Source organism: Corylus avellana, chromosome 8, assembly GCF_965113065.1.
Source record: "Corylus avellana chromosome 8, dhCorAvel1.hap1.2, whole genome shotgun sequence".
Taxonomy (NCBI): Eukaryota; Viridiplantae; Streptophyta; class Magnoliopsida; order Fagales; family Betulaceae; genus Corylus; species Corylus avellana.
The window spans coordinates 7,813,462-7,825,399 of NC_142497.1; the positions used below are offsets into that span (position 1 = coordinate 7,813,462).

The 11,938-nt window shown below is 36.9% G+C and overlaps 1 protein-coding gene across 1 annotated transcript; it reads left to right on the top strand.

Moving 5' to 3' along the window:
• Window positions 1-1,268: 1,268 nt before the first annotated feature.
• LOC132164038 (Chaperone DnaJ-domain superfamily protein) lies at window positions 1,269-10,471 on the top strand. The gene is made up of 9 exons (XM_059574443.2): window positions 1,269-1,420; window positions 3,577-3,667; window positions 3,756-3,816; window positions 8,223-8,300; window positions 8,466-8,539; window positions 9,019-9,132; window positions 9,229-9,336; window positions 10,042-10,080; window positions 10,196-10,471. Exons 1-9 carry the CDS (start codon window positions 1,332-1,334, stop codon window positions 10,280-10,282), a joined length of 741 nt encoding a protein of 246 aa, XP_059430426.1. The 5' UTR covers window positions 1,269-1,331; the 3' UTR covers window positions 10,283-10,471.
• Window positions 10,472-11,938: the final 1,467 nt, after the last annotated feature.

An 11,938-nucleotide genomic window follows, 5' to 3' on the forward strand; every position in this document is an offset into this window, starting at 1 on the left:
GAGTCTTCTAGTTCAATCTTATTCAATTGAACCTTTTTGAAACTTGAAAATTAATGCCTTGAAGTCTTTAGATCAAATAGCCTGCTTGCTATCATCACTACGATCAAGGTGTTTTGGACCTGTTCTTGAAGTGCATTTGAATATCACACCTTTTTTCTTTTCTTTTTTTTCACAACAAAAACATTAACAAATAGAGAATATTTTCAATACGGTCATGACATAAAAGCCCACTTTTCTACTCACTAATCAATGTATGACACATCAGCATAAAATATGATAAAAAAAAATCAAAACACCTAATTATATACCAAATATTAGAAAAAAATTTAAATAATTAATTAATTAATTAATTTTTTTTTTAAAAAAAAAAAAAACAAAAAACAAATTGAAAGGGTGGCTCACTAGCCACCCCCTCCCCCTTAGGGATGGCCAGCGAGCCACCCACCTACATCTAGGGTTGCTTGCGCGGCCACCCCCTAGCTTAGGGGTGGCTCGTCGGCCACCCTAGATGGCCTGGGGTGGCCGGGCGCGACCACCCCCAGGCCACGAGGCCACCCCAACTCATGCCCCTTACTACCGTTTTAATTTTGTTTGAAAAAAAATTAATTCATTTTTTAACTTAAATTTGATATTACCAGATGTGGTTGTATTTTTTTCATAAGTGTAAGCTTGGGACGATAAGCTTATGTGGGAACCTCTGATTAGTGGCAGAAAACCACACTTTTCTACCACAACCGTATAGAAGATGTTATCTAACAAATAACCAAAATATAAAACCCTTAAAGTTATTTTCACTTTTATATCACGTGAGAATAATTTCTCAATATATATATACTCTAAGAGTAAGAGTAATGCTATAAGCTTTCCTAGAGTCTTTCTGGAATCATCTCAAATGTAATGTGGCTTTTAAAATCAACAACAGATCAAAATTTAATACATCACATCTCAAATTTAACGGTAATTTTAAAGGTACATCACATTTGAGAGGACCTAAGATGACTCTACAAAGACTTATAACATTAATCATTCTCTAATGATAATGAAGATTACAGCGATTACCAAAAATAACCAATGCACAATAAACAAAAGCATTTTTGATTTGGTCTCACAATTTCAATATCGAAGTAGGAAAAAAAAAGAAAAAGAGAGAGAAATAATTAGGCCCAGGCCCAAGCCCAAGCCCAAGCCCAAGCCAGACAAGAGCTTGTCTGGTCTCAAACTGGGGAAGGATTGAAACTAAACAAAGATTTGTCTGTGTTTAATGTTTATGTTGCCTGTGTCACACAGAGAGAGAGAGAGAGAGAGAGAGAGGCGTAAATCAAAGGCGAAGGATGGGAAGCACACCCACCGATGATGATTTGCTTCTCAAGAACTTCTACGCCGAAGTCAGCGAAGTCGAGAGGGATAACGAAGTGCTCAGGTTCTCTCTCTCTCTCTGTGCACAATTATGATTTCGTCTTTGTTATTTGATTATGGTATTTCGGCTAATCTATTGGATGCGGTTGATGTGCAATTAGTGTTTCATATTTATTTATTTTTGTGCATTCGGCGAGATTTTCAATTTTTGCTGTTGGCTGAATCCCTAAGCTGAATTTTTTTTTTTATTCATTGCTGTATCTCGGTTTGTCATTGGATTATATTTTTCTAGGCTGAAACATGTTGAATAATTGGCCGAACCCCTAATTGAACGATTTTTTTTTCTCCTTTTTTTGGGGGGGGTTGGGTCCGGTTTATGCTACATGTTGAGACTTGATAGACGTGAATTAGGTCTTGATGAGATTGGATTTGTTCTTCATATTGAAGAACATAATAATTATGAGGTTAGACAATATTAGCATCAAGGTGACAGAGGAAACATGGAAGTTTAAACAAATAAAAAAACAAAAATAGAACTAAAAGAAATTTTGTTATATGCATAATAATTATGGTGTATCAGCGAGAATGCAGAAGTGCTTCCTCGTTAAGTACTTTTTCTTATCAAAACAGTACGATAGTGAGGGAGGTCATGAGATCTTTTAGTTTTAGTGGTTGTGTGTATATTTATGTGTGTGTGTGTAATTCCTCTATAGGGAAAAGAGAACATTGGGTTAAATCTTCATTTTCCCAAATAAGGGTGCTACAATGGGTTGAACGCAATAATACTGCCTGAAACCCCAGCAAGCTTGACATCTTAATTGTATGCAACAAAACTACAATGGCTTCTTATCAATAATTGTTACCCTAAAGGCCATTTTGGGTGACAAAAAAAAAATCTTGCAAATGCCTGTTTTAGGGCCCCTAGTCCTTCATTTTCTCCTGAAAATGGCAAAGAGAATGAAACACTATAACATTTGAATAAAAGCACTCAGTTGACTGGTATATAAATAAGTACCTAAGCAGTGAGTGGACTGTCCTTAGCCTACTGCATTTCAAATTTGTGCAGAATGAAGGTAAAATTCAGGTGAGGAATGAGTAAGGGGCAGATGAATGATGGAAATCCTTCAGTCAATGCACTGGTTAAAAGTCATCCTACTCATTGGGATTAAACTTTGTCCAGACAAGATTGACCACGTTGGTTTGCTGTCAATAGTTACTCTTCTGTATTGCACCAATTCTTTGCTGTTTACATGTACTAGTATAACTGTCTGAATATCTATTTGCATTTGTTTTTAGTAAAGTCATTAAAGGAGATGCAAAGGGAGTGCCACTCAAGTACACAAGAGAGGCGCTCCCATAAGAAGACAAAATGACAAAAATAATACATCAACAAAAGATAATATTTTATAGAGCCAAACCCGCTGTCCTTCAAATAAAGAGCATAAAAAGGCAGTTTGATTACTACATTTCGAAAGCACCTGGGAAATAGCTTGTGAAAGGACGCATGACACTCCATATGAACATACAAGCATCTTATGACTCCTAAAGCCCTTTGCTTTAATATGTGTGTTAGGTTCAATATAAGCTTCGACAATTAAATTCATATATCTTCTGATATGGAAATGATTGTTATATTTGCTACTTGTCAGCTGTGTGGTGTGCCTCAAGATAGGGAAGGTAGCACAAAATGATTTGTGGTTGTGTGCTCTTGTAGCAACTATTTTTGTGATTTTGGCTTAAGAGAATGTGAGAATGTTTGATTAGAAGCATTGTTCATTGGGGTATCTCTGGGAGGTCATTTCTTGTTTTATTTGGGGGGTTCTCATTATTAGGATTTTGAAGGAATAAGCAAATTGCTTCTACTGTCCTCATCTAGGAATAATCTTAACATGTTGTAATTTTCCATCTGTAACGACCTAAGGAAAGCATTAGCCACATTTGCATTATCACTTCAAAAGGACTAGTCAAGTTGCAATTGGAGCTCCCTAGAAGTGCTTATAAAGCTCAGCCTCACCTAGTAAAGAACCAATGTTGGACTTATCATCTTCCCAATGCAGGACTGGGATGTTACACCATCCTTCTTGTCATTGTATTCATGCTTATGTTTGTTGTTTTTTCCCCCTTAAATTATATTTACATGCTTGATTGTTAATTATGATCTTCTCACTCCATCATATTATACTATACTTTGATTAATCTCTTACTTTCTTAAATCCTTAGGATCCTCTCCTGCTTCAAGTTAAATCCATTTGAGTATCTAAGGCTACCATTTGAGTCATCCGCAGACGATGTTAAAAAGCAGTACCGTAAGGTAAATCCTTCATTCAAATGAAATTGGATCATTTATTTATATTATTAAATCAAAATTTAATGACATTTTTAATGTTAAACATCTGTAGTTATCTTTGCTGGTCCATCCTGATAAATGCAAGCATCCACAAGCAAAAGAGGCATTTGGAGGTATTATAGTGGGACCAAATATGGGTGTATATGTCAACTACTTATCTCTTTGTAAAATTTCTATGGCATATATAGAATCTTGTCCAAAACATTTCTGTGCATTTATAAATCTAAACTTGAGAGAGAACTTATTACCATGTTAGGTACAATAATGAATTATGTATATTTTCGGATAAGTACTCTTTTCTTTTCCTTTTTGATAAAGAATTTTATAGCATATAACTCATTTTGATTGTTCTCTGTTCCTGCTTTTGTGCTAAACGCAACAATTAAAATGAGAAAAAAGTGGTTTTTTCCTGGATGCTTTTGTTGCAGGATGAGAGACTGCTTTACTTACACATCTGTGATTTGCTAATTACATGTTGCTATCCACTGATGCTGGCTGATAGTTGAGGGTTGTAAGCTTCATGCTAAGATTTTTAAGCTGTGTTAAACTTGTGAGCCAAATCTTGACAAATCCAAACTTAAAGGAGTTTTGTGTTTTAAACATAATGGAATGTGCCTCAGGTATGGGCTATAAAGAGAGAAACAGCTGGTGGCCCTTGAATTTCCAATTCTTTTTTTAATCTAGTTTGAGTCTTTTAGATTTCTGGATTGGACTGAGTGGTTTAGAAGGTAGCTGTTTATATTGGGGTGGTAGGGTGGTAAACTTTAGCCAGCACTTTGTTAATTGATTTTCCAACTTTTATTCCTTTTTAGATGATATCATTAGGTGTTGAGCATAATCCTGCCACTAAAGTAAATATAGAGATCTAAGGAGGAGAAGAAATCTGTGGAGTAATATGGTGGGACTTATTTTTGGTAAAATTAGTGTAGTTTCAGCTTGTAGGTGTGTTACACAGCTGCAGAATATGGCTATTTTGGAAAGGTGCTTCGTGTAATGGGATATGTGCAGACCTTTACCATGTGGGAAGGGCAAAGGATGACCATTATCCAGTGAGGTTGCAGAGTGATATTCTGTGCAGCCTTTCAATAGAACTCTCAGTAACTTTTGGTAAAGATTCATCAGAACATCTTTATAGCTTTAGAGTGCTTTCTAAGTCAGATTTTTGGAGAAGATCAATGGTGCAGATTCTCTACTGTAAAACTATATTTCCTCCTGCAGGCTCACACCCATTTGGTTACTTTCATCAATGTCATGAAGTATCTGGTTCTGAGCCCATCTGTATTAGTTTTCTTTACATGGACAGCTATAGTTGACAAAGTTTCTATAATAAACAATTTGATTCTAGGTAGTAGGTTTTCTGATCCTTTCCATTCAAGAGACGTATTAGAATAATTATCCATATGCTGCTTGTGTATTCACTTCCATCAATCATTTGTTTCTGAGAGTTTCATCTGTTTCTATATTTTATTGGATAGGGCCCAACTATTTGCAAGAACTTGGAAATAATCGGGCAGGCTAGGCATAGAAATTGAAGGACTGCATGATGAGGAATATGATAGCAGCAGTGAATTGTGTAGCCTGATGGCATTATTTTCTTCATGTTTTCTGGCCAGACATTTTTGATTGGAACCAAAGACCAAGTGATGTAGTGTAGATATAAGGAAAATCTACAACTGTGCTTGTGGTGGGCTTAGGGTTTAAAAAATGTGTGGATTTTGGATTTAATAATTATGAGGAAAAGGCTTTAGGGTTTACAGAAAGGAATATGTTTGGAAGAGATAGGGTTTTGAAGGGAAAAATTGGTTGAAATAAAGAATGATAGGTTGCAGAAATTCTGGAAAGTGGCTGTGTTTGGGATTCTAAGGAATTTGATAGGCTATTAGTTGCTAAAGGTTACAGGAAAATTAGGGTTTTGATGCTTCAAGTATATGAAGGAAAAGCTATGCTCTAGGCTTGAAAAATGGAAGGATAAGTGAGGAGTTAGGGGCTGTTGGCATGTAGACAAAAGAAGAGAGATTGAAGAGAGAGAACACTCTAGGCACACATGCTTTCAATAACTAAATACTGAATATTCCATTACCCACAAATTGAATTTACTTGAGTTTGTGACGTATTTTATATGGACTCTTTAACCAACTAGGATTGAAACTCCTAGTTTGACCAGTAAACTGAATACCTGATAAAACCATTTCAAGACTAACTTGGTCTTGACGTATTCAAATTCAAAAGTGTGTCCATCTTGTTCCATCGCTCCCTTGTCTTTGTCATGTGTTCCTTAGGCTCTTCCTTTTAGTCTAACTTGTGGTGGATGGTAAGGCTGAGTTCCTTCACTGAACATAGCATCAGGATGCATTGAAAACCAATATCCAACTGAGATCAATGTGGCAGCCAATTGACTGGGCTGAATCCATGAGACTTTGGAGGGGGAATGGTGCAATGTTTGCCAACAATGGTGGGGATAAACTCGGGCCTAATAAAGAGGAATCCAACTCCAAGTTCCAGCTAGAGTTTTTCCCAACATAATGGTGGCAGCCTATCCAAAGTCTCTTGTATAGTAGCATTGTTCCAGCTTTTTTTCCATTAAACACACCCTTGAACTCATAGTGTACAGTCTTCTTTGTTCCTTAATGATCTTGAGAAAAAGCCTTTAACTTAGAATCCAAATCCGCATTAGTTGGTGTCATGAACTAGGAAGAAATTTTCAGCAAGAATCTCACTTTAGGATATTTGCTCTGATACAAACTAGTGTAGGGGAAATTAGGGAATTTTCCTATGTGTATTTGTGGTGGGATGAGGGTTAGGGGAACTTATGGATTTAAGATTTATTATGATCAGGAAAAGGGATTTAGATTTGGTAGTAGGAATTAGCTTTGCAAAAGATAGGAAAGATAGGATTATAAGGGGACAAGGGGGTTAAACAATGAGTGCTATGTTACCTTTTTCCCAAAGAATGTTATATTATAGGAATTCATGACAGAAGCTGTGTTTGGGATTTGCATTCCAATCTTTTCAGGCATTTTGGGGGTTAGAAACTCACTTTTGTTTAATCGAGCTCTTTGAGAAAGTGATTATGACGTTATGCCACGGAGAGGAAGGCTTTGTGGAGGTCGGTGGTGGAAGTTAAATATGCCAGCTTGTGGGGAAGGTGGTGTCCCAATGCGGTCTTTGGATCCTCGGGGTAGGGGTGTGGAAAAACATTTGGAGGGGGTTGGGGGACTTCTTGAAATTTTTAAGAGTTAAGGTGTGAGATGGGTCTAAGGTCAAGTTTTGGCATAATTTGTGGTGTGGAGCTTAGACCTTGAAGACCACTTTTCCAGTCTTGTTTAGTATTGCTCGTTGTAAAGAGGCTTCAATGGCAAATCATGTGCAGTTTTCAAACGACTCATTACAGTGAAATGTCACTTTTCTTAGATCAGTGCATGATTGGGAGATGGAGTTGGTCACTTCGTTCTTTAATCTTGTGCACTCTCTCAAGTTGAGACGAGGTGGCAAGGATAAAATTTGTTGGATCCCCTTTCAAAAGGCGGTCATTTGAGGTTAAATAATTTTATCATGCGCTTAATCCCCCTGCTGGTTCTCCCTTTCCTTGGAAGAGCATCTGGAGAAATAAGGCTCGCTCAAAAGTGGCATTCTTTGTATGGACGGCAGTGTTAGGAAAGATTTTAACTTTGGACAACTTGAGAAAGTGGCATGTCATTGTGATGGATTAGTGTTGCATGTGCCAAAAGAGCAGGAAAACTACATATCACCTTCTTCTCCATTGCGAAATGGCTAGAGATTTGTGGGTTTCAATTTTTCGTATTTTTGAGATAGAGTGGGTCATTCCCCCAACAGATGGTGGCACTGTAGGCTAGTTGGAAAGGTCAATTTGGAAGACACCGCAATATAACAATTTGGAGGATGGCTCCACTGTGCTTAGTAAGGTGCATTTGGAGGGAATGCAATATTTGAAATTCTGAAGATTGTGAGAGAACTACATTAGAGTTAAAAGCTATTTTGCTCAAATCTCTTTATATTTAGATGGTTGTTTACAACAGTTCTTGCTTCAATAATTTTTTAGAATTTTTAGATTTGTGTTCTTCTCCCTAATTGTGTCTTTCTTGTATACTTCTTGTGTACTTGGATTGCACCCCACAACACTTTCTAATAAGATGAATTACTTATCAAGAAAATGAAGGATGACCTCATTGATACCATTGCGGGTCTTAGACATAACTGATGCTTTCTTAGGTTTGTCATGATTCATTGAACACATTATCACATTTGAAAGAGAATAGATGTGTAAAAATTTCTTTGGCATCATGTTATTACTGTATGAACTGGTAGGATCGGGTTCTTTCTTCTATGTATGTGCATGTTGACATCACAATAGTTTGTTTCACTTGCCACTTTTCATTATGCTATGGTTACTTTTATGTTGTGGAGGAATATGGATACTAAACACAGAAAGTTTTATGTATTTTTATATTAAATTGAAAATTGACTATTCACCAACATTGGATTGTTGACTTGTGAGCAGCATTGGCAAAAGCCCAACAACTCTTACTTGATGAACAGGAAAGAGATTATATTCTTAGCCAAGTGAATGCAGCTAAAGGTTGGTACTAAAGTTTTAATGATTTAACTTCATAGCAAATCTAACCTCTGTCGAAATAGGAGAAATCTTCTGCGTGTACATACTTTTATCACCCTTTTTCTCAGGATTCTTACATTTCCCTCCATTTTCCTCTTTAGCTCATTCTTAATCTAATGTGAACTGCAGAGGAACTTAGAATAAAGAGGAAGAAGCAGCTAAAGAAAGATACAGCTTCTAAAATTAAGTCATTGGTTGAAGAGGTATGCAGAGTTTTCCTTATCCATATACTTGATTTATATTATTTCTCATATTTCCAATGTGAGTTCTTCTGTTGAGAATCTAAAAAGAAGCTTCACGGATGAGGTTGTCAGATAATTATGTGAAAGTCTGTACTCTTATGCGCCTCTCTGATACGAGAGGAGGGGGGTAGTGCATTGAGTATTTTAATATTCAGAATGCCTTCTTTCCACTACTGGTCATTCTTTGCATGCTGGGTTTTTTTTTTTTTTTTCTGTTTTTAACTTAATGATTGTTACTGTAGTATATTTTATTGTTTTGTCTTGGTGCTTTTTATTTTAACCCCTCTAATTGGTTGTGGTGGGGTTTTGTATATATATTGGTGGGGAAGAGGGGTGGTCGTTCCTGACATTAGGCAGTAATATTTTCCGTAATATATTGCCCTTCCCAATCCAAGGCTTCTGACATAACCTATTAACTTATGCTCTTTGGTGTGCTTAAGGGAAAATATGAGCAAATGTATGAACAGTCAGAGGAGTTCCAGCAGGAGCTGAAATTGAAGGTTCGAGAAATCTTAACACAACAGGAATGGCGAAGGAGAAAAATGCAGATGAGGGTATGCTGAAAGCTCTGTTATTTCCTTGTTTCTATTGGCTGTTTTCATTTTTGGCTTCATATTCTCATGATCTTTCTTCCTTTCTCATCGTTTCAGATATCGGAAGAGGAAGGTAGATTGAAGAAGGATGAAGAAGAAACAAAAGAGATGTGGAAGAGAAAGCGTGAGCATGAAGAGCAGTGGGAAGGAACAAGAGAACAGAGGGTTTGTTTCCATCTCTCTTTTAATGTCTCCTGAAACCACCTTCAATCTGGCACACAGCCTTGGTGCAAAAGCACAAATTGCATAATACTGCTCTTGGTTTCATTACCGTCTAACCAATATTTTACAAACTTATTATTTTGTAAGCATATCGGTTAGTTCGTTGACTTCTTTCCATATTATTGTGCTCTGCATTACATGTTAGCCTTCATGCATTTTGTATTCATGATATTCATTTTGTGTAGTTCGTGTAAAAGGGTGGAACTCCTAAGTAGACAAAGAATGCCTTCGTTTCTACTTCCAAAAATGGAAGAACCCGAGCTGACTATATGTATTCTTAACATTTTGGCTATGTTTTAATTATTTTATTTGGCTTTCCAATAGAACTCTTCAACTTTTTAATATATGAATGCCTTTTGATTATGAACTTGTCCGATGAAGGCGTGTCTGAATTTGCTACCATGTGCATAAACCCCAACATGTTGCGTTATGCTGAAATTTTCAATAAAACATTATTTAGCTCTCCATAATCTCGTGGTTGGAGTTCGAAATTTATGTTGATGATGCTATGCAATTGTTGACTATTATAACTCCATGTGTTGTTCTTTGACAAACTTTACATTTTTTTTTTTCTTTTTTTTTTTTCTCCTTGGCAAATATTTCTGCAATTTGGCCGTGTGCTCATCTACCTTTTGTTTTGGTCATCAGGTTTCAAGCTGGAGAGATTTTATGAAGAGTGGAAAGAAGGTGAGATGGTGTCTACTTTTTTATTTTATCTTTTTGGGCTGTTTTTGTATATCACACGTGAAAAGCAAATGAGAAAGGCTGAAAGCATGGACTTATTTATTATGTGCATTTGCAGGGGAAGAAGGGTGAAATTCGACCTCCAAAGCTTAAGACAGAAGACCCCAATAAATCATATGTTCAAAGGCCTGTAAAGCGAGGTTAGCTGACAAATCACCGAAAGAAGGCTGCTCTCTCCATGCAGGCTGACATTTGTATCAACGATTGACTTTTTCTATTAACATATTTATTATTGTGTCGACAGCAGACGTAATTGGAACAACTTCTCTACGCTCATTGTAAGGAATAACAGATTATAATTAAATAGATAGATATAATAGAGTAGAATTTGTGATGCTTTTATCTAATAAGAAAAATGCGACAAACTCCCAAGTGCATGTTACTTGTCATGGCACTAAAAATCACCAATAAATTTAGGATAGATCATTATTAAATTTGGATTTAATGATGATTTTTACTGCCACGTTAGGAATTAAGGAGTGTGTACTTGAGAGTATGGGAGTCCATAGAATTTTCTCTTTTATCTATTAGGTTGTATAATTATACTTGCAATTTGAAGATTTGGTTTAAATACCATTAGAGGAAGTTACAAAACGTTGCCTAGGAATGCCTAAGAAAATTTGAGAAGCTCTTATTGGTCTGTGAAGGGGTATAGATTGATGCAGCAAGCAGAGAATGTAAATACATATTTTTTTGTTTCCACGGGCAAAATTATAAGGGATGTAGGCGACGCATGCAAATCCTTCCAATCTCCTCTTGCTTCTGCATATTAGCAGGTGCGCTCCCTTTTTGAAAATGGAGGCCGCTTCATGCACCCATGTCGACAACTTCTACATCTGACCTGGATTTAAGCCACTAAGTTGGAATGAGGGGTAAAGAATACGAATGCCATTTTCAGAGATCCTCTCCCCACATCAAAACTTGTGAGGAAGCTCCTAATGGATGATTGACATCTCATTAGGCAAGCCAGTGATTAATGTTATCTGAAAGCCACTCGAGCTCTCTCATTCCGTGGACTTCTCCATCTCCAGCCTCCAGAGAAGTGATAGGGGACTATAGGACCAAATAGATTGTTTGCACTGCCTCATTTCCCAAAAAAGAAAAGAAAAATCATACGGAGTTGAGCAGCGGCACAACTAAAAGATGAGCAAAAATGACATTGAATTTAGGGCGGTATAAACCACTAGAGTTCCCGGTTCTCAACCTGGTTTATGACCTGCTTTAGGTCGACTTCTAACGGTAGGCAGAGGCGGGGTCTAATTTCCAGCAGAAGTCGAAGTCAGAGACAAAAAAGCCCTTGCAGATTTCCAACTTTTTTAGACCTGACCCAACTTTTATTTATTTTTTAAATAATTACAAAGCCACGTCGTTTTTATTGAAGTCCGAAACAACATCGTTTTGAAGAAGCTATAAATTCCTTTAGAACCCTAGCTGACTAGTGACTACACCTACGCCGTTTTGAGGCCTATCTATACTCTCTGAGCTCTCATGAATCTTCCTAGCCTCTCCAAGTCAAATCTCCCCACTCCAAAATATCTCTGAACTAAGACAAAGATCTGAATTCGTACGAACTTGGAGGAAGCCAAATAAACCTACCTTCCACTTCAATAGACGAAGATCGTCGTCTTCATCTATCAAAGACAGTAGAAAGATTGTCTTCGTCGACGTCTTTGAACCCCGGTCTAACTCCGACTATTCTAATCAATTCCAACTCTAAACTTTTGTAGACACAGACAAGGCTCAAAAATCCTCCTCCTCAAAGGTGATGTTTACAACTGTTCCGACTCGGTCGTTGGAATCC

What these genes read in the sequence shown, in the direction of transcription:
- LOC132164038 (XM_059574443.2), top strand. Translation starts at nt 1,332, where the DNA reads ATGGGAAGCACACCCACCGATGATGATTTGCTTCTCAAGAACTTCTAC. An exon ending in AGGGATAACGAAGTGCTCAG is followed by an intron (nt 1,421 to 3,576) that starts GTTCTCTCTCTC and finishes TTAAATCCTTAG; the next exon opens with GATCCTCTCCTGCTTCAAGT. An exon ending in TTATGAAGAGTGGAAAGAAG is followed by an intron (nt 10,081 to 10,195) that starts GTGAGATGGTGT and finishes GTGCATTTGCAG; the next exon opens with GGGAAGAAGGGTGAAATTCG.